General features: G+C 44.8%; 1 protein-coding gene across 2 annotated transcripts in view; it reads right to left on the bottom strand.

The window, feature by feature from the left end:
- Nucleotides 1–3,189: 3,189 nt before the first annotated feature.
- The window catches only part of adgrb3 (adhesion G protein-coupled receptor B3), a gene marked incomplete at both ends in the record, with an annotated part of 138,723 nt that continues 122,069 nt past the window's right edge, over nt 3,190–19,843 (bottom strand). For both annotated transcript variants that reach the window (XM_080848272.1, XM_080848273.1), the window contains 12 exons: nt 3,190–3,378; nt 5,201–5,305; nt 5,979–6,014; nt 6,342–7,039; nt 9,824–9,863; nt 10,985–11,080; nt 11,870–12,041; nt 12,669–12,767; nt 13,280–13,365; nt 14,149–14,215; nt 14,624–14,693; nt 17,756–17,906. In XM_080848272.1, the coding sequence (XP_080704398.1) occupies nt 3,190–3,378; nt 5,201–5,305; nt 5,979–6,014; nt 6,342–7,039; nt 9,824–9,863; nt 10,985–11,080; nt 11,870–12,041; nt 12,669–12,767; nt 13,280–13,365; nt 14,149–14,215; nt 14,624–14,693; nt 17,756–17,906 (1,809 nt within the window). The remainder of the gene's footprint in view (nt 3,379–5,200; nt 5,306–5,978; nt 6,015–6,341; nt 7,040–9,823; nt 9,864–10,984; nt 11,081–11,869; nt 12,042–12,668; nt 12,768–13,279; nt 13,366–14,148; nt 14,216–14,623; nt 14,694–17,755; nt 17,907–19,843) is intronic.

Here is a 19,843-nt window from a genome sequence, read left to right as displayed (position 1 = left end):
CACAGTGCCTCAAGCCTTCTTTACCCCAGGCTCTTGTCGTGTCATGTAACGTTGTGTCACATCCCCTTTTGCCTTTTCTGGGTTCAGCTGCAGAAGTGTTTCTGGCGGAAGCTATGACATGTTTCCAGCGCTCGCTGTACTCCACGTCCCAGCAGTGAAAACACAAACACACACACACACACACATACACACACTGTACCTGAAATGAGGGAAATACAAAAACAAACAATCTGCGAGAAAAGCTTGTCTCTTTGCCTTTTAAGTGCTGCAGTGGTGGTGTTGAGACTGGCTGTCTGATGTTCTCTCTGGGGGCACGGTGGGGGCGCATGGACAGCCCTGGAGGGGGGCTGTAGGGAGGGGGAGGCACTTCAGTGCTGCCTCAGTCGCAGTGGCGGCTGTCATGCTGATGGTGGGACAGAGGAAACAAGCCTTCCCAGAAGCCCCCTCTAACACAGTGCATCTCATCCTTACCCACCCCCATCCTAGGCTTCGTGGCTGATTTAGTCTTGATCTCATCCAGTTAACCTTTCAGCCCCTTCACTCCCACCAGAATGCAAATCCCAGTACTGTGTGTGAATGTTAGCCACCAAAGTCAAGAAAGACGCATTTTAGCGTTACAAAAGCTCCTTGAGTATAAACAACAAATTCATCGCACAGTTGTGTGATCTGGTGACGGTATGTGCCAACGCCGCTGTCCAACGAGCATTGTTTCTGTAAAATAACGTGCCATGAGGATCTAGGTCAGAACATGCCACGACAAATACTGCGATGCGTTCAGCTGTTGATGAGGTATGAAATCACACTATATCATACCACCTTTTCTCTTGAATGAACTTCACTGCTGACATAATTCTGTCAGATCAAATAATTGCGTGACAGTGAAATCTGATTTCCAAGTGGAAATTGCTCTGGCCAACAGTCACCCTATAGTCAAATGTCATTTCAGGGTCAGTGTGTTGCCTCCGGCCATTATATTTTTGTGCTGCATTTCACAATGTGATATGATCATGAAATGATGTGGCCTATTCCCATTCCCATTATCTGAGCTTCACCCATTTTTTGTGACATTTTGGTTATAATGGGTAAACACAGAATCATTCTAATATATTTAAACCCCATGAGATGTACCTATTTTTAAAAGAAAAAACACATTGCTGTGGTCTGTAATAGCATACATAACCTACTTAATGCATAGTCATATAGAATTAATCCATATTTAAACAATCCCTATTCCATCTTCATGGAGCTTTCCATTGGTGAATAATGCATGCACACCTTCACATCTGGGGATTCTGACAACAAAAACAGGTCAATTCTATATTTGTCCTGAGATCTCACAGAAGTAATGCATCAATTCCACACTAATGGTACAATTTGATAAGAATGCAATTTTGCTGAGCTTCACTTAAAACACTAAAAGGTAAAATAATACATTTAACCCATCAGAGCATTTAGTGTCATTATGTACTCAAAAGTGCTGTTGCAGTATCTAAATCTGTGTCAGACTGGTAGGGAGAAAGCCATGTTTCTAAATGCTGGTGGGAGTGAATTAAATGTTAAATGCATTCTCAAGTCAATCCAATGCTGTGTGAAGTAGAACTCAAAGTAGTGCTGAAGATTCACACAGAAACAGCACAGGCGAGATGTGTTTTGGTCAAGCTATGGTAGGGGAAAGACATCCCTGTTAACATGTCACTAAAACTAAGGCAGCAGTGAGGAGGTTGGGTCTAAAACTAACAAGCTAACTGCCAAAGGCATAGATGACACTGATAAAAGCTGGCTAGCATGCTAATTGATAATGACAGGTGGTGTGTTTGTTTGTCGTTCATATGACCATATACTATGAATTTGAAGATTTGATACCAAAACTTTGCCATTTAAACTTTAAGCCAAATCAGTTGCAAAAAAAAGTTGCAAATTCCTGCATATTCTTGCTTTAAAAAATGTCTCGTTTAAAGCCAATGCAGTTGTCACCAAGAGCCCAGGTCAAATCTCGCCCAATGAGACCAAGTCAAGATCAGAACGACCTTCAACAAAGGCGCTTGTATTTCAGTTTTGGTAAAGACATAGTAGACTGGGTCTTAAACTGGGAGAATCACGTTTAAGAAAGAATGTCCAAATCTTCAAGCACATCAGACATTATACCACCCAAAACAAGTCACACAGGACACAATGGAGTGGACGCAACCTCTGAAGCAGTACGAACATATTTCCTCTTTTATTTACATTCCTTTTTCAAATGTTAACATTTTTAGCTATAACTCTTGATCAGCTTGGCATTTTTTTTTCTCATTAAAATAAATTGGCACAAGTAAAACATATGTAGACAAAAGTTTATTTACACCATACAACATTTTTGTATTTTTGTTTTTTAAATATTTTATACAGGACTGCAGATGAGAGAGGTTGCTGGGAGCCTTCAAGCAGGATCTGCAGTATTAAAGTTGTGAAATATATTATTCATATAAAAGTGAGTATTACCTTTATTGCATTTAAAGCAATGAAGAATGTAGCTTGACAAACATTCATTTTAAATGACAGAAAAATCCTCTTTGTCTCTCGTTTTTCTCTTCATATTATAAAGTAAAAAGTGTAGTAATGGCCAAACAGACTGTTATAAACTTTTTAAAAACCTGCATAAATATATACATTGTGCTTCTGGGTCCAGTTTCTTTTTCAAATGGAAACTGAGCCCGACGAAGCTGTGGATTACACGCAGTGGGTCGTTTTTGCGTTTTTTAAGGACTCATCTCAAAAGATGACCTGTTTTGAAGCCAATTCTTTCCACGGGTACTTTTCAAACACATGATGGTAAATATTTGTACACCTGGCTGTCCCCACTAAGCACACTAGTGAGAATACAAAAAAGAAACACTGATGTCTTTTTTTTGTTTTGTTTTGTTTGATTTTTTTTAATAGTTTTTCCCCCCTCCTCTTTTTTTCTAAAATCTTATTGGCACATAATGTCCCTGCCATAGTCCTTAGATCCAGATATGTCTACCGAGGCTGCAAGGAAAGTCCTTTCAAGTGCAAAATACATCTCGTCTTCCTTTTTTTTTCTCGCTTCCCGTTTTTTCGTGGTTTACGTCTCTCTCTGTGTCTCCTCTCTCGCTTGTCTCGCGCAGGCGAGCACAACCACAAGCACACACACGGAGCCCTCTTCTCACCCCCCCACCCCTTGCCCTTGTCTTAAACCTCCGTCTGGAAGTCTCCCTCCTGGACCTCCAGCGGAAGGTTGACACACTTCTCCCACTCGGCCGCGGTCATCTCCAGAGCGTCCTTATGGTCGGGGTCTAGTACATTCATGGTGGCGTAGTTCTGGTATTCGCAGGTAGGGTTGTAGCTCTCCCAAGGATTCTTGTTTGGCATCGTTTTATCCTGTGAGAAGCAGATGGGCACAGGCAAACGACTAGCGTGAAAAAACAAACCCTCTCTCTCAGCTCTCACAGCTAACAACAACTGGGTATAGGAAATGGCTTTTTTTAAACGGTCTCGCCATCTGGTCCCACCAAATGTCTGAATTTGAGACGTCAGAGCCTGTATACCAACAATAATAGAAATAGGCTGTCTCATGGTGAGTCAAGCTAAGAGAACAAGTTTTGGTGTATCTGTTGTGTCTTCTGAATTAAAGTTATTAAGACTCCAGTAACCATTAACCTTACGCTACTCTGCTCTAATCAACCCTGATCCTGGTTAGATGGTAGAACACTCCATAGTCCGAATTCAAAGCTAAAGTATTGCCAATCCCATCGAACATGGATGCATTACCCTTACATTCTCATTGCAAAGACCTGTAAGTTAGGTAACGTATCATCGTTCATGAGTCATCATTGACGTTGCTATGGAGTCTACGGATGCAGCCCTAAACTGTTGTGTCTGTAATTGGTCTGTCATGACAGTGTCTGCACTGTCATATTGTCATCCTGAAGTAGAATAACATTCAACATGTGTTTCACTGTGCTCGTCTTCATTTGAGGGCACAGTCTTTGGTAGATAACATGCTAGACAGACCAGCCCCATCAGTGCCCGCTGTTGATAGACTGTCTGTATCTGCGCTGCTCTTCATAAATCTGGCCCTCGGCTATCGTTTCCCCAGCAAGTGTCCTTGTGGTAGTTACCAAGCAACAAGCGGGAAATGACATTGTGTGGTAGAGCTGATTGAAATGCGAGTGGGCGAGGACTGCATGCAGCCAAGAGGGCACAGCGCTTCTGACAGCGTCTTTGTGGATTGTGCGTGCGTGTGTGTTTGTATTTGTGTATGTGTGTGTGTTTGTGTTTGTGTGTGTGTGGGTGTGTGTGTGCATATTTATATGACTCCCTCCTTCTCAGTGTATGTATCTGTCTTATGTGTGTTGAATTTCCACAACTGCTCAACAACCTAAATAGTACAGTAAACAGTTTAGTAAAGCGACTGTAAAGCATTGGACCCAGTCAACATGGTGAATTGTTGTCAACATTGATCTACAGATATACTCAACTATAAACTGTACAGCTCCTTAGTAGTGGTGGATTAAGGAAGCAAAATGTACCTTCTGAGGATGTGGTGTACAATAAAGCATGCTTTGATTGACTGTACACTTTAGGGATAGATAATAGATATGGGTAAGCTCTGTTGTATATATATATATATATATATATAAATATGTATATATACTGTTATATATAGTATATCATGTATATTTGCCATGCATCCACCAAGCGATGGTTAGCTGAATTAAACAAATAATTAAATTAAAATGAATAAAAACATGTGTCAGGGTAAATGGACACAGCGTTTGGATGACTGTGTGCTGAGAAGAATGAGTGATCTCAGTACTTCAACTGTCTCTAGAACCTTCTTCCCCCTTCTTTCTCCAGCTTTTTTTTCACTTCCTGTCAAAACTCCCTCTCTCTCTCTCCCTCCCTCTGTGTCTCCCCTTCTCTCACCCATTTCGCTCCCTCTCCAAATGCTTGGCTATTCTTCCAGATGAATACCCTGGCTGGGTCGCTATTAATTCCCTTCAATTGCTCACTTCCTGATGTGAGGGAGAGATGCAGTGGGGAGCGGAAGTCTAAATATGGGCCTGGAGCCCCGTCCCTTCTAATTGGCCAACATATCCTGCCCACCCCTACCACCCCCTTTCACCCTTCCACCCCAACCAACAAACCAACACCCACTCACCCATCCCCCCACCCACCTTGCTCATTTCCTTTTACTCACCATGCTGCCCATATTTGGTATGTCTCGAAAACGGTCCAGGGTTTGAAATTTGTGATTCAGTTCCTGGAACAGGTCCATGTGTCTTTTCCTGGTGTGCATGACTTTCTGTAATGGCAAGGGTTTTCTGGTCTTAGAGAGGAGGCCAAGAATGGAAATGCAAGAAATGCAACTTCCTCTTCATTCCCACCCTCCTCCAACTCCTCTCCCATTTACTTTTGCCATGGCATAGGATGGCAGCATGCCAATCAAGTCTTCCCTATCTCTCTCTCTCTCCTTCTCTCTCTATCTCTCTCTAAAGTGCTTACATAAATTTTATACTTTGCTGAAACTCATCTCGCATATCTAATTTAGTGGAGGATTTAGACTGCCACTAATTAAAAACTGTCTACTGCATCTCCTAGTTATGTAAAAAAAAAACAGATGCTCTCAAAAACATTTTCTTTAAACTGAGAACATTACTTTGCAGAACTGCGCTGTGACCTTGACAAGTAAAAAGCCTGGCGGTCCGAGATGTCTATGGATGAAGGAGAGAATGACGATGGGAGTTGCTCAGTGTGGCAGCTGACAGCATTGCTTTTACTCTAACAACACAGGCCCTCCATAAATCCCCCCCCCCCCCCCCCCTCTCCGTGTCAACACCATGTTACTCCAATAAGCTTAAGTGCTACACACAGTAGTAGTAAATTAAAGGGCACATCCAAGACGCAACAATGGTCCTTCACCGTCCAAAAAAAAAAAAAAAAGTGTCATGAAGCTGTCCAACAGATGTTCCACTCACCTCAAAGTCCAGCTCCGAATAGCGTGACTTCCTTCTCTGTTGAGAGAAAATAGTGAAGAGCAGCAACTTAGCACTAGGCGCATTCCACTTTCTCATACAAGACACACTTTCGAGCAGAGTTGGATGTTTCAGGGATCTGAATATAAATCTCTTGAAAGTTTCACTTTTGGATTGTCATTGAATCTCAAGAATTCTCATTCTCATGAATATTGAAGGAGACATAGTTTATGAGTGAAATCTGCTAGCTACATTCAATTTAGAGAAACATTCACTTTTTTTATGTTCAGAATTAATACTTTCCCACCACTAGGATTAGTCATGGTGCTATTCTCAAGAAGTCCTGGATATGCTGGTAATACTCACCTCTAAAGAGCTCATGGATATGGTGGAGCCCGTCTCGCTGCGGGACAGGCCTCCACTCTCCTCCATCTCAGCCAGGAAGTTCTTGACAGCGGTGCGGGGCTCGAAGGGCAGGTTCTGCATGTGATCGGGCGGCCCGGGGAACTGCTGCTCAGGGCTCATGTTCAAGTGCTCCATGCCCATTGGGCTCATGCCGAAATCGGGCACAACTTTGTAGTGCGGCATTATCCTCTCGTGCGTCCCCATCGCCTCCATGGGGATGTTCATCTTGCTCTCGTCCTTGATCAGTGTGGGCATGCTGCCCCCAGACCCGGACGTCTGCGCCGCAGCAGCTGCCGCCGCAGCCGCGGCCGACGCCCTTGGCATGACGATGTAGTCGGTCTCCATGGGGCCCTGCGGCGAGTGGCTACCCATCTCGTGGCTGGCCATGTCTTGTTCGCTCTGCCGCAGCGCGTCGTCTGTGCACAGGTAGACAGTGCGGCGCATGTCACCGTCGCCCATATCGCCCATGCCACCCATGCCACCCATGGTCATGTGGAGGCCCGGCGGCTGGATCATCACTTTGGACATGATGTTGCCCGGCAGCGTGGAGTAGTTGAGGACCTCGGGTCCCTTGTCCTCCTCCTCGTCGTTGAGGGAGATGCGTGACAGGGTTCCAGTGATGGTGGCCGCACGGCAGGAGCCCATGTCCTTGTGGAGTGCTGAGGGACCAGAGAGAGGGAGCACAAGAGAAGGTGCAGTGCATTAGTGAAAGACTGGAAATCAACAGTACACTTGAGATTGTCTGATTCAATTTAATGCTTTCTTTTCTTTTGGGGGGAATTAGGCAATTCATTCATGGATTATTAAACACTGCACGAAGTATTGAGTCCAAAGTGAAAATCCAAAAGGTTTCCTAAAGATTCCCACAAGGAAATGACTATTATACTGTATCTCACCCACACGGCTCTACTAAGCATTCTTTTTTAATGATGGAGCAGAATTAGTGAAAACAATTCCCATCTAATGTCTTTAGCCAGAGGAAAGAAACATAATCACTACCACGATACCTAACTGTACTGAAAAAATAAAACTTAGGATAATCATAGGCATGAAGCTTGTGAGAAATTGCAATGCCTACGGGCAGTGACAAATTCCCTGACAATCCCCTGTGAATCACCTGGGCTCAGTTTTGTTATTATTTTTCTCTGGTCACCTTGAAAACCCCCAGACGTAGAAAAAACTTAAACTGCCTGGTCAAAAAAACAAAACAACAAAAAAAAAATAATAAAAAAACAACCTACAATTTGTAAGGACAGCTCGTAACTATATTGTGAAGGAATTTTGGGGGGGCAATTTGCCACTGGCAACTAACTCTTAGAAAAATTACGTTTGCTATTCAAAAAATGGTTTGCAATGAAACTTGAAGGTCAGCAAAACAACTCTGATCCAAAGCCTGTGTTTGCTGTTCGCAGTCCAAATAAGAGCCTTGTGCAAACATGGCCAGACTAGCCAGAGAGGAGATGTGGGCGCTCTGGGATTCCATTTAATAACAGGTCGGCCTTTGAGAGAATGTTTATGACAACTAAAAGCTTGTATTAAATGAGAAACAAGCCAAACAAAAAAAAGGTGAACAGTGAATAATACACAGAGCCCAAAGAGTTGGGCATAAAGTAGTGTTCAGAACTATACATATTAAAATGATTCATTTCAGAGTCGACGGTGAAGTCACACACTAGGTAGTAGGTTTTGCGTAATCCAGCTGTTACACAATGACAGGCCATGCAAAATGCCCTGGACAACTTGGTCTCTTTTTGTAATGACACCACACACTGGCATAAATCTGACTCCACACCAAGGCTCTGCTGCAGGCCCTTGTTGCATGGGCTTGCCACCTTAGTGCGGCTCTGTGCACCCAAAAATGTTTTATTCATCTCGGGCAGATAAGCCTGTGACCTCCCCTGCCCCGTTACTCCCTCTCTAGATTGGACCGCTCTCTCTCCCCCTCCCTCTCTCTTTCTCTCTGTCTCTGTTGGCGCCTGGGGGGGCAGCACCAAGCGGCTGGTGGATTTAACTCTTTTGCCATTCTCTCTGCCCAGTCAGGGGGGCACCCCGCCACCATCACCACTGACTCAACCAACTGACGAAAGAACTGGGCGGATGCCTGCCCTTTCGCTCGGCGTGTACCAATGCATGTCCATCTGTGGACTCAACAGTGGCCTAACAGGGAGGCTTGTCTGCTCATTCTATTTTGAGTGATGCTAGCTTCTGATGGCTACGCAGAGTAGAACACATTCGTATGGCTGTCAGAGCTAGCACTGTGTATGCATTCAGCAAAGCTTGCCAAACGAGTGGACATTACAAATGTAATCTACTACGTCAGCACTGTGTGCTTATGTTCTACCAACAAGAGTGCACTCGTGCTTATATATATGCCAATGTACCTCTCATCAAACATACCGAAAAGGTCCCTTCCCAGGAACTGTGAAACGATTGGAATTACGGGGCTCTGTCAAGTCTTAACTGGCTCAGTGGAGATAACGAAGGCAATGATGACTTCCCATCTGTCATTTCAGCCTCACTGCTCCGGCACATGGCCCATGCAGAGTGCTGCTGACCCCCTGAGTGGCTCTCCGAGCCACTCTTCACACGGGGAATGGACGGAGAACACAGACTAATGCACTCCAAACCTCCACTTACTTCACCCAAGCCTTCGAGCACTCAACTGCGCATCTCCAAACGCAGTGAACGCGTCGCCGTAGCTACAGATGCCAGTTGATTGGCATGGGGCTGATTGGGTGAAGGGGTGCAGGGACGCAGGAGGGTGTTACACACAAAACATAATCACTGCCAATGACTCAATGCAGTCCGGGACACTCGAGACAATTACGCAAGGGAAAAAAAGAAAAAGAAAATACAACTAAGAAGCTTTCCACTTAAAAAGGGTCTACAAGCTCATTTCCTATAGGCCAATCAGAGCAATGTTAGGAGGAGAAACAGAGTGGGGGTATCAAGATGTAATTACTATTATCATGAGTATGGTGATTAGTCCTTCCAAAGTACAAGTAAAGTGCATGGGAACACATTACGCATGTAGAGAAGAGCCAAGGCTTTGAAAGCGCAGTTGCATTTGATATCATGACATTTTCCTCAAAGAGAACATGCCTACAAGTGGCAGTTAAAGGGTAATTTTGCCTAATTGTTTTCATTACAGAAACTACAAATCGACTTTATAAAATTATAAACATACAAGTTTCAAAATTCGTACCCACAGACTGTTTCAGACTCACATATTGTTTCACTGATACAGTACCTCATGAAAGCTCCTCTCCAAAAATGCCTTGAGCTACTTTCATACTTAATTCATTTTTTTGATTAACAGGGCCTTATGGGCATTGTAGTTCTTTTGGGCAGCTTGGGATACTCTCTATGGTTTCAGCCTATTTTTGGACTGTGAGAGGCAAGGCAATTAGACGCTCATTAATATGGTGCCATCTGTTTCTTACCTGATCGACAGGCGATGTCGACGTCTTTCTCAAAGTCTGTCTGTAAGGTAGAAAAACAAAAACAAACGTGATTAATAAACAGCCAGAGCACAATAGGAAATGGAAACACAAAAAAAAGTTAAAACAAATCAAAAGAAGTCCAGCCATTTTTCTATTTTGCCTTTTTTCCTCAATTTATTTTAAGATAATTACTATTCGCAAACTAGGACATCTCTTTGTTTTCTGTGCTGCCTGTCAACACTTCCCAGAGGGGTTTTGTTTTGTAATTGTTTCAGTTCATCTGCCTTCCTCACTTTCCCTGGAGCCTGCAGACATGCTCCAGCTTCCCCAAGATTCCTTTTAACAACACGTCAACGAGACTGTCCGCTAATGTGCCACCGTGGCACTGAAACGACAGTTAGCCAGGCAGACAGGCAGACGGGTGGGGTGGGCGAGGGAGAAGGGGTGGGGGTGGGGGGAGGGACGTTGAGAGCCCTTTCAAATCTCGGCAGCGAAAATCGCTTCTATCAAAGGGACATTAGGACCTGAATGGCAGAAAATGGCCGATAATTCGCCACTGGCACTTTGTGATATCAAACACTTTCCCCATTGCATTTTCAGGCGTCGGTGTGTGAGTGTGCTGTTGTTTTATAAGGCCGGGGCTTGGGGTTGTGAGGAGGGTGGAGGCTGCTGGAAGCTGAAATTAAAATGTGTGAAATGTGAAGCAGTTTCAATCTCACAACCCTGTGTGTCAGCCATAGAAAATCGGGGAAATTGGTGTCATCTATTACAAGGAAGAGTGATTATACCACATGTAATTAAAGTTCAGGCACAGGGCTGCGTGGAAAACAACAATTGCTACAATAACAAAGCCTGATCCAAGGGAAAAGAAGCACTGCACTGAATAAAAGCAATGATGAATTGCATAAGGGGATCATGTTAAATGGAGGTCAAAGGATTATGTGGAATGAATTAAGAGTATCATTAATAATGGGCCGAGCATTAAGTTCACTTAAATTACTTCCACGCTTTACAGAAGATGATCTGGGATGCACCTCATAAACACCTCCATCATTTCTAATGGTATTTTTTTTACCCCTCTCCCTAGTAACAGCTCAGCTTGGCTATTATAGTACGAATGTCCAATCAAATCCGGAGAGAAAAAATTGTTTTTACCATTACCATGATCTGTGCATGGCCATTTGGGAAGGTCCCTGTAGCATCTGCATTCATTGGGTCTTGACAGTTACGGAGTCGACATCTGAAGGCGTCTTGGACCTGCGGAAATGAAGAAAATTACAAAAAATGACCCTCATCTTAGAATCTCTCAAGACCATTAAAATGAACTCATTGTAGCATAGCCACTGTAATGAATCTGAAAACGATCACAATTAAACAGTGCAGTTCATCTGATTAAGCTCCTTAAGTCTCCCCTGGACGTCTGTCTGCGACTACATCTTTATTTTTTGGATAATCAGTGAGCTGTCCTATTTTTTACCCTTTCTGTTTAGGACATCTAAGAGTGGCTTTAAAAAAAATCCTCAGATTAAACACATTTTCTGGAGCACGCAAATGTAACAATTTAATCCTTTCCCAAACAATGGACCTTAACACCTGTCAGGCTGCATCTTCCATTGTCTGTGTGTGTGTGTGTGTGTGTGTGGGTGTGTGTGTGTGTGTGTGTGTGTGTGTGTGTGTGTGTGTGTGTGTGTGAGTGTGTGTAGGGTGGGGTGAGGTGGGGTAGGGGGTTGAGGGATAGACTAGAGAGCATTTGTCAACAAACACCAATTCAAACATTACAGGGTGAAACACTAGGGATTAATTCAGGGATTTAAGTAGTTCCAGACTGTCTCGCTTGCCGGACTACCCAGGGTGGACAAGGCGAAACACAGCATGGGGAAATGCGGAAGTCGGGCAGGATAAGAGGGATTAGCCGAGGGAGAAGATTGGGGAGAGGGAGAGTTAACGCGTGTATATGGGGCAGCCGGTAGCGGCGGGCCGTGACCCCAGCCAGGCTGTTACCCCTGGGTCGGGACTGCATGGTGAGACTTAGGTCTGGACTCGCACCTCTCTTCTCAGGATGCAGTGGACCATCACGATGACGAAGCCCTGCAGGGAGTCGAAGACGGCGAACAGGATCTGAAAGAGGATGGAGCGCTTGTCTGTCATGGCTAGCACGGCCGACATCCAGGTCAGAGCCAGCAGGGGCAGGACCACACAGGAGCTCCACAGAGAGGCCCTGAGAGACGGAGAGAGAGAGAGAAACAGAGAGATAGAGAGAGAGAGGGAGAGAGAAGGAGACAGAGAGAGAGAGAAAGAGAGATAGAGAGAGAAGGAGACAGAGAGAGAGAGAGAGAAAGAGAGGGGAGAGGGAGAGAGAGACAGTGAGGGCAGGGTAGAGGCAGCAAGAATGAGAAACCAAAGTTAGATAGAGCAAATAAAGAAGTGAAAAACAGAAATAAACAGTAAGAGTAAGAGTAAGGGTACTTTTACTGACAGCACTTGAATTGGTATACTGGAGACACACCAGGTGTCTAAATCAAAGAGACTAAAAACACTGCCTACACACTTCTCTGAAGGGAACATTCCACAAGGTCATTCTCCACATGCAGTGACCTAGTCGAGTAATATCTGCCTTTTTTAGGTTTCTACTTTTTTGTATCGCTAATTTTAGCGTGGCGTCAACAAAGAATGTGAAACTCAGGAGCCAACTGTTCCTTTCACACCTTTTGTAATCTCTCTCTCTCTCTCTGGGTAGGGAACACACACACACACACACACACACAAACTCACACACAGGCACACGACAGCTTTCGCATGCAACATAATCTTATTGATTTCCCCAAGACATCACCCGAGCACTTACATGGCGTTGCTGGCCGTGGTTGCTGATAAAGCAGTTGTTGAGACGACCCCACACTTGGCACATTTGAGAGTTAATCCTGTATGGGGCTCACTCATCTGCCTGTGGAGCAACAAGCAGAACAGGAACACTTGTGAGACACTACGTCAAATTAAAAAGACATTATTTTGGGAGGGGAGGGTAAAAAAAAAAAACGAGAAGAAGGGAAGCAAACCTGCCAGCTTGCTCTAGGGCTGAGCATCAGATTATGCATATTAGCAGACAGTCTCAATAAGGGGCCGTTAAGTAGTTTCAGCATGTTCTGATTCTGCCAAAAGAAAGATGCTGCATCTCTCCCAGGGAAGCATGACCTCTTTCTTTTTTCTCTTTTTCATTAATTTTCTCCACATGTGGAGAAGAACTGGGCCTCTTTATCTTCGGTCTTTGAAGAAGAGGTCGATTTGCTGGAGTGCTGTTTGTTCTGCAGTGTTGTGAGTTTTTTGAGTGTGCATGAGTGTGTGTGCGAGTAAGTGAGTGAATGAGTGCTAACGCGCTGTTTCGAGGGAAAGTGACGCTGTGGGTGGCCTGTGTGTGTGTGCCTGGCATCCTGCCTCAGCACCAGCACCAGCCCTTACCCAGCTCTGTGCTTCAGCTTCTTGTCTAGGATCCCGTCTCTGGAAACCAGTTTGTTGAACACCAGGATGCCGATCACCATGTTGACCTGTTGAAACAGCCACAGAGGCACCCTTGATCAGGCCCTGGCAAACAGACGGGAGGGCAGAGCCTCCTCTCCTCTTTCATTCGGTGCTGAAGGTCACGTCGCCTCGGGGGGCAATCTCGTCCCATTACACAGTGACCTCCCCGTTTTCCTAGCTGGTTTATGTGCGTGACATTTCATTTCCACACATCACAATTGTTTTATGCACACATACCAACACGAAAAAGCCTTTGGGAACTTCTGTGTTTTACAAAGCTGCACTGCAGTGAAAGTAGATAGCCTTGTTAAGTCAGATTAACCCACTAGCCAAGATTATTTGGCTCCCTCCCCCAGTGATGTTATTGGTTAGATCAGCTCTCAGCCTGGTTTGGGAATAATTCTCCGATAGAGCACTGTCAGTTATACTGCCCCACGGGCATAACATAAACAAGATTCTACAATTTGATATTGAGAAGGAGATTTCCAATAGTAGCATTCTTTTTATTTGTACCACTCAAATGACTATTACAGTCAACATATGAAACATCATTATGTTAGCAGATTTGAGCTCCTTCAGAAGGCAACACCTGTCAGTTACACCCACTGTTACAACTGCCAATCCAAGTCCAGTGTTGCTGTGACAGCAAAGTGCTGGCTTTTCGTGCATCAAATTACACGGAGGTTTAAAACACACAGACTACGCTATGCTACGTCTATTACACTCTACTGGATGTGAACAGAATCGTTTCATCACGTTACAGGATGAGTGACGAGAGGATCCGTGGGGAGGGAAATGAAGCTACTGACCAGAACCACGGCAGCCGCCGGTCCGACAAAAGCGTAGAGGAGTCCTCCTTCGAGCGAGAGCCAGCAGCTGCGGAAAGACGAGCAAAAGGGACAAAAGAGCAGATATCAGCAGAGGCGCCATAAAAATTAACACAGAGCATTAAGTTAATGGTGCACGGCTGTACACAGTTGTATTATCTTCTGGTATCCAGGGGGAGCAGCCATATGTTGTGGTTTCAGATGAGCTAGTTTTACAGAGAGGGGGAACTAGAAGAAAAAAAAAAAAACTTAAAACACTGTTTATTCTCTAGAAAGCCTTTAGGGACACAACTCAGGAGGAAATTGGGCCCCGTAAAAGCATCACGCAGGTCCTTCTGGGATTATTTAGAACTGCTGTTGTTTTGCAATGTTTATGGCAAGGAGTCCACCATTTGCTAGCGCTAAATATTTCCTATCCGAGGGGGGAGTTGGGAGGACTGAGAGAGAGTGCTCTTACTATTGAGGTGTTCCATAGCCTTTAGCCTTCGTGAAGCCCATGGAAATGGCCACCACCAAAGCAGGGAGTCCTGTAGAGACAAGGGCAACCATTAGCCGGTTAGCATTACACCACTGCAACACCAAATGCATGTACAAAATAAAACAAACATAACTAAACGCAGCATGAACTAAACTCTAGACTTGAGTTCCCTGTATGGACATTTGCAGAGCCTTTGTTTGTCACATTCGTTGCACACTGGCCTTGATCTTTCAGAGGCCAATGAGCTTCCCATGGACTCTCTCTGCCCTGCAATTTTCAGCATGACTTCCCTTTCACCATCTCTATTGGTTTATCTACAGCTCTGATATTCACAACCCCCATCCCCTTGGCCCTTTGGCGTAAACAACCCCTGTCTATTCATGTTGGCACGAGGGCCACAAAAGCACATTTGTATCAATCGGGGCTGAGTGCAGAAAAAACTCACAAAACAACCAACGTCTTGCCAAAAATAAGACAATAAAAACATACTAATAACAACAAGCGCATAGCGGGCGGGCTCTTAGCAACACAAAGAGCCCAGCAGCATCGCATCTCCTCTGGGCCTCCTCTCCTTCGCTCTCACTGCGGTACGTGGGCTGCTCTCGCAAGGACCCTTTCACCCGCACCCACCGGCCGCCCGTTATGAAAGCTGCTCATTCTGGCCTCGCCTCTTAGCCTCTTGCCTCGCCTTGGAATATTACCACCTTCCTCTTTGGCAAGATGCAGGATTGGATTTATTATAGCGGAGGGATTTATTGACGTAGTCGGCTGGTCGGGAAGCCCAGTGGTCATCCTCACCATACTTCCCCCACCCCCACACCTATCCACCCCTTACCTCTTCTCTATGGCCCCTAGCCTATATCCCCTCCTCTCTCTCCATCCCACCCCTTACCTCTTCTCTATGGCCCCTAGCCTCTATCCTCTCCTCTCTCTCTATCCCACCCCCTTTCCTCTTGCAGCCTTGTACAGGTAAAGGCCCTGCTAATGGAGGCAGCTTGGGGCATAAATCAGCACTGAGGCAGCGCACTGCAGGGCACACACCAGCGCTGGTGCATTTAACATAAAGGTCACATTTAATACCCAGACAGGTAAGGAGAGAAAAATTACACCAGGAGGAGAAAAGAGCAGAGGAGAAGAGAGGTGAAGAGACTAGAGGAGAGGAGAGAAAGAGAGACAGAAATACCACTTTTGGATTGAGGGGAAAAAGGCTGTCTTATATCAATCGGTGGAGCTGTACATGCTGCATATATGTGAGTGAGGCTGAACTGTGTGGGGTCTGCATCAGCATCTCCGATAAATTGGGGCCGGCACGAATTGCTCCCTCAGCTTGCATTACATGGCTACTGATTTCCCAAGCTGATTGATCTATTGTGAATACCTATGCATGACAAATCCTCTTCACGGTGAAAACTAGGCAGTGTTCATGAGGCATTGCTTATTCCCCGCCTTGATTTGGGGCTCGTAGAAGAGCGTGATAAATATTATTTACAAAGTCTTCTGGTGGGTTTAGCCCCAAAACCAGTAATTTCCCACTTTGCGCGTGGGGCACACTTCAGGCAAAGCTGGAGGATATGCCTGATAATGATGTTCTCTTCTGCGCTCGCACTACTAGCCTGCTTAGCAATGGTTGTTAAGGAAGTGATGTGTCGGAGAGAAGATGAAGCCGGCAACAAGTTAATTTCACAGAGCAAAACCCCCTCCTGCTCCTTTTTTCCTTTGTTTTTCTTTTCTAGCAGATTTTTGAAGATTGAAGTTTGTTTATTGTGAGGTAGATTCAATTATGCTAAGTGCAAAAAAAACCTAATTATTGCAATTTAGTGACTTACAAATGACCTTAATTCTAATTACATATTTGAATAATAATAGCTGCAGCAAACCATTCAACAAGTTACAGTAGGTTAGAACAGTCCAATGTCAGATGAGTAAAATACCTATTCATTTGTATTTGGAAAGCTTTGTCTAAGGACATTTCTTTTCTTTCTTTTTTTTCGCCAGTTTGCAGCAGAGCAGAGTCATGACGGAGATAGAGCCTTGTTAGTTGCTAGGTAACTAGAAGAATGAATGTTAGCACTTTTCCAATCAATTTGATTCTTTTTCAGAGGGGAAGCTAGTGTGTGTGAGTGAGAGTGAGAGGGGGGGGGGGGGGGGGGGGGAGAGAGAGAGAGAGGCAGACAGAAAGAGGGGGGGGGGGGAGAGAGAGAGAGGAGAGGGGGGCAGAGTGAGGCATTCTGAAGTGCCCATAAGTAATAGCCTCTTATATTTGGGTGCAGAAGGATGAATCCAATAAGGGCAGAACATTTTGATCCTCTGTACCTATGGGACGAGTCTAATGAATGGCCCTTGGCCTCTCCCACCGATTGCATTCCCGTCACTCTGGACCATAATGCGGACCCACCTCAACATTCTCAGCCCCCCACTGACGCAGGCAATTTCACTCCAAACACAGCCTCAGCTGGTGGTGTTGCAGAATCAATACTGGTTCATTACGCTCATTTAGCCCAATGCTGTTCAACATGCAGATGAAAGTGGAGTGGTGTTATGGGTAAGACAGCCCCATCGCCGCTTGCATAATCAAAGAGCATGTCATTAATGTCAATACAACTCTTTGTTGAAATCTAATAAACTTAACGATGGCTCCCCCCCCCCCCCAAGTCCAAATGCAGAGCCAATCTACACTCTTGTAAACCTTCCAAGCCCCTGCGACTAAAGTGGTTGTGTCATTACGTTCGGCTGATATCTATTTTTGCCTACGCGGCTCTTTGACTTGAATGAGACCCATGTTTGTGCATGCCAATTTACCCATTATAGACACTAATGATTTCCGCTCCGCCACCAGTATCAGCTATTGAAGCCAGAGGTGAATTAGCAAACATGCGAGACTGCAGTGAAAATTGAGCCTTGGATCCATCATTCGGGCAAAATATGTCTCTCAATACCTCTAAGAGACATCATTTAACAACCAACGATCAGGGCTATTTGCCATTCATGAGCAAGTTGTGCTAATGCTAAACTGCATATCCTAAGGCAGAGAAGAAGAGAATGGAGAACGAACAATAACAAGCAATGAGGTTGAAGACAGAGGAAACCAAGTGTTGTAATAATGGCACTCACCCCATCCCAGACAGAGGAAGCGTTTGCGGATGAGTCTGGTCCGCACCTTCCCCGTGACGGCCATGTAGGACTGCCACGCCTCCGTCAGGACCCAGCAGAAGGATGCCAGGAAGAAGAAGTGCAGAAAGGCCGTTGTCATCGTGCAGACACCCTGTTATGACAGAGCAGAGGAACAATTCAAAACTGGGCTTCACTCACAGGACATTAATCCTGCAACGCTGACTGAGGGGAACAATATTAGCTTGTGGAAATGCTAATGGGCAACCTCTTGCGATGAAAGTATTGGGAGCTGAAGGCCCTTGCCAAAGTATAATAGGGCACACTAATCACACTCTTTTGTTTACTGAGATGCAGCGTCTGGTGTCCTCTCAGCTAGTTTCTGAGCCATGTCAACAACACAAAAAAAACAGGCGATGCTAGGCAATAAAGACAAGTTTCGGTATCCAAATTTCACCACGGTGACATTTGCTTGAATAAACTCACCAATTCTGTAGTGTTGCAGCACAGTTTAATGTAAGCAATGTAGCACAGATAAGGCATGAGTCTGGCATCAGCATTATAACAGCTATCGCTACATCTTTGAGAACGGCTGCACTTTGAGAAGCAGTTCCTTTGGAAAGAACCTGCAGGCCTCCGCTGCTCTGCGCCAGCAGTCATCTGTATGCAAGGCAGCCTTGCCAGCCACGTGATCCAAGGTCATGCTTCCTCGACTGGCTGGGTGTGGGTGTGGGGAGGGGGAGGGAAGGGACGAATTACCCAAGATTCACAGCCCCCAGAGCAATGACGAGGCTACCATGACGGGGAGGTGTGCAAAACAAACCACCCCGTCCGTGTCGGCGGTGGAACCTTCCAGTTCATCCTAGCTGGTTTACATTTCAAAAAAAGCCTGATCCTTGTCTCCACGCTAACCAGTGATAAGAGAATTACATGCTGCAGAGGTGTGAAGGCTGTTTTGTCCATGTATAGCCGGCACTGCCAGGGTTTTATGTCCACATTGAACGGTAAAAAGTAACATCATTGTTTTTAAAATGACAACTCCCGCAACAAGGCATACATTATGCTGGTGATTACACATCATGCTTTGGGAAGTCCCCAACTAATAGCACAAGGAATTCGACATCTTTTCCTGTGTATAACTAAAGTGGAACGAATCTCAAATACAGCAGTACAACACATACCACAACACAGAGTCTCCTTGTACAGAACGCTCATCTTCTTCCATCATGTAATCACAGTGTATTAAAAAACTCTAAGCACAAAGGGAATTAGGATATGAAAGAAGGAATTAGACAAATGCAATCAGTTCTTTTGTTTAGTTTTTTTTTTGTTTTGTTTGCTTGTTGGTGTGTGTGTGTGTATGTGTGTGTGTTTGTTTGTTTGTTTCCCCTGAAGTCGTGATAACATTTATTGCCTTACAGATCCCATTAAAAGAGATGGTCGAGCCTTTCCTGTGATGGACTGTGTTGCAGCCATAATAGGTCTAAATGCGTTCGGAAAAGTACAAGGAGACCACAACAGCAGATGAAAGGGTGTGAAAGAGCTTGTTTGGGGAGATGAGGGAAAGTGGGAGTGAGGGTGGAAGAAGCAAGTACATTTACATCTGTTGTTCGTCAAAATAACAAAATACTCCTTTAGTCAAAGTAATTCAAATGAGATTGCTGTCAGATGGGTTTCTGCACCATCCTCATCTGGGAGATGATTTCTGGTGAACTGTGCACAGCCTGTGTGAACTGACATTTTTTTTTTTATCTCCTGCGTTGCATAACCCCTCTGTTATATAAAACGTATGTCTCACAGTAACATAGTCCATCGCTCTAGTTATGGACCCAATTCTTTAGTTCCACCTACTGACCTAGGTCACATCAGGCGTGGCTGACCCAATAGTCCACCTTTATGAGGCATGATAACTGATAACACATTCAACATACTAGTCATCTTCTGACTCTGTCCAATGACTTTATATGACCTGAGTTCAGTACAGAAACTGGTCTAACATCTGACATCGCTGTGCGTTGAACTGTTTATTGTTTTTATTTGGTGCGAAGCAGATGAAAGTAAAATAGTTCAGATTTGAGAAAATGTGACAGA

Source organism: Sprattus sprattus (assembly GCF_963457725.1).
Source record: "Sprattus sprattus genome assembly, chromosome: 12".
NCBI classification, from domain to species: Eukaryota; Metazoa; Chordata; class Actinopteri; order Clupeiformes; family Clupeidae; genus Sprattus; species Sprattus sprattus.
This window is presented reverse-complemented; position numbering and strand designations above follow the sequence as displayed.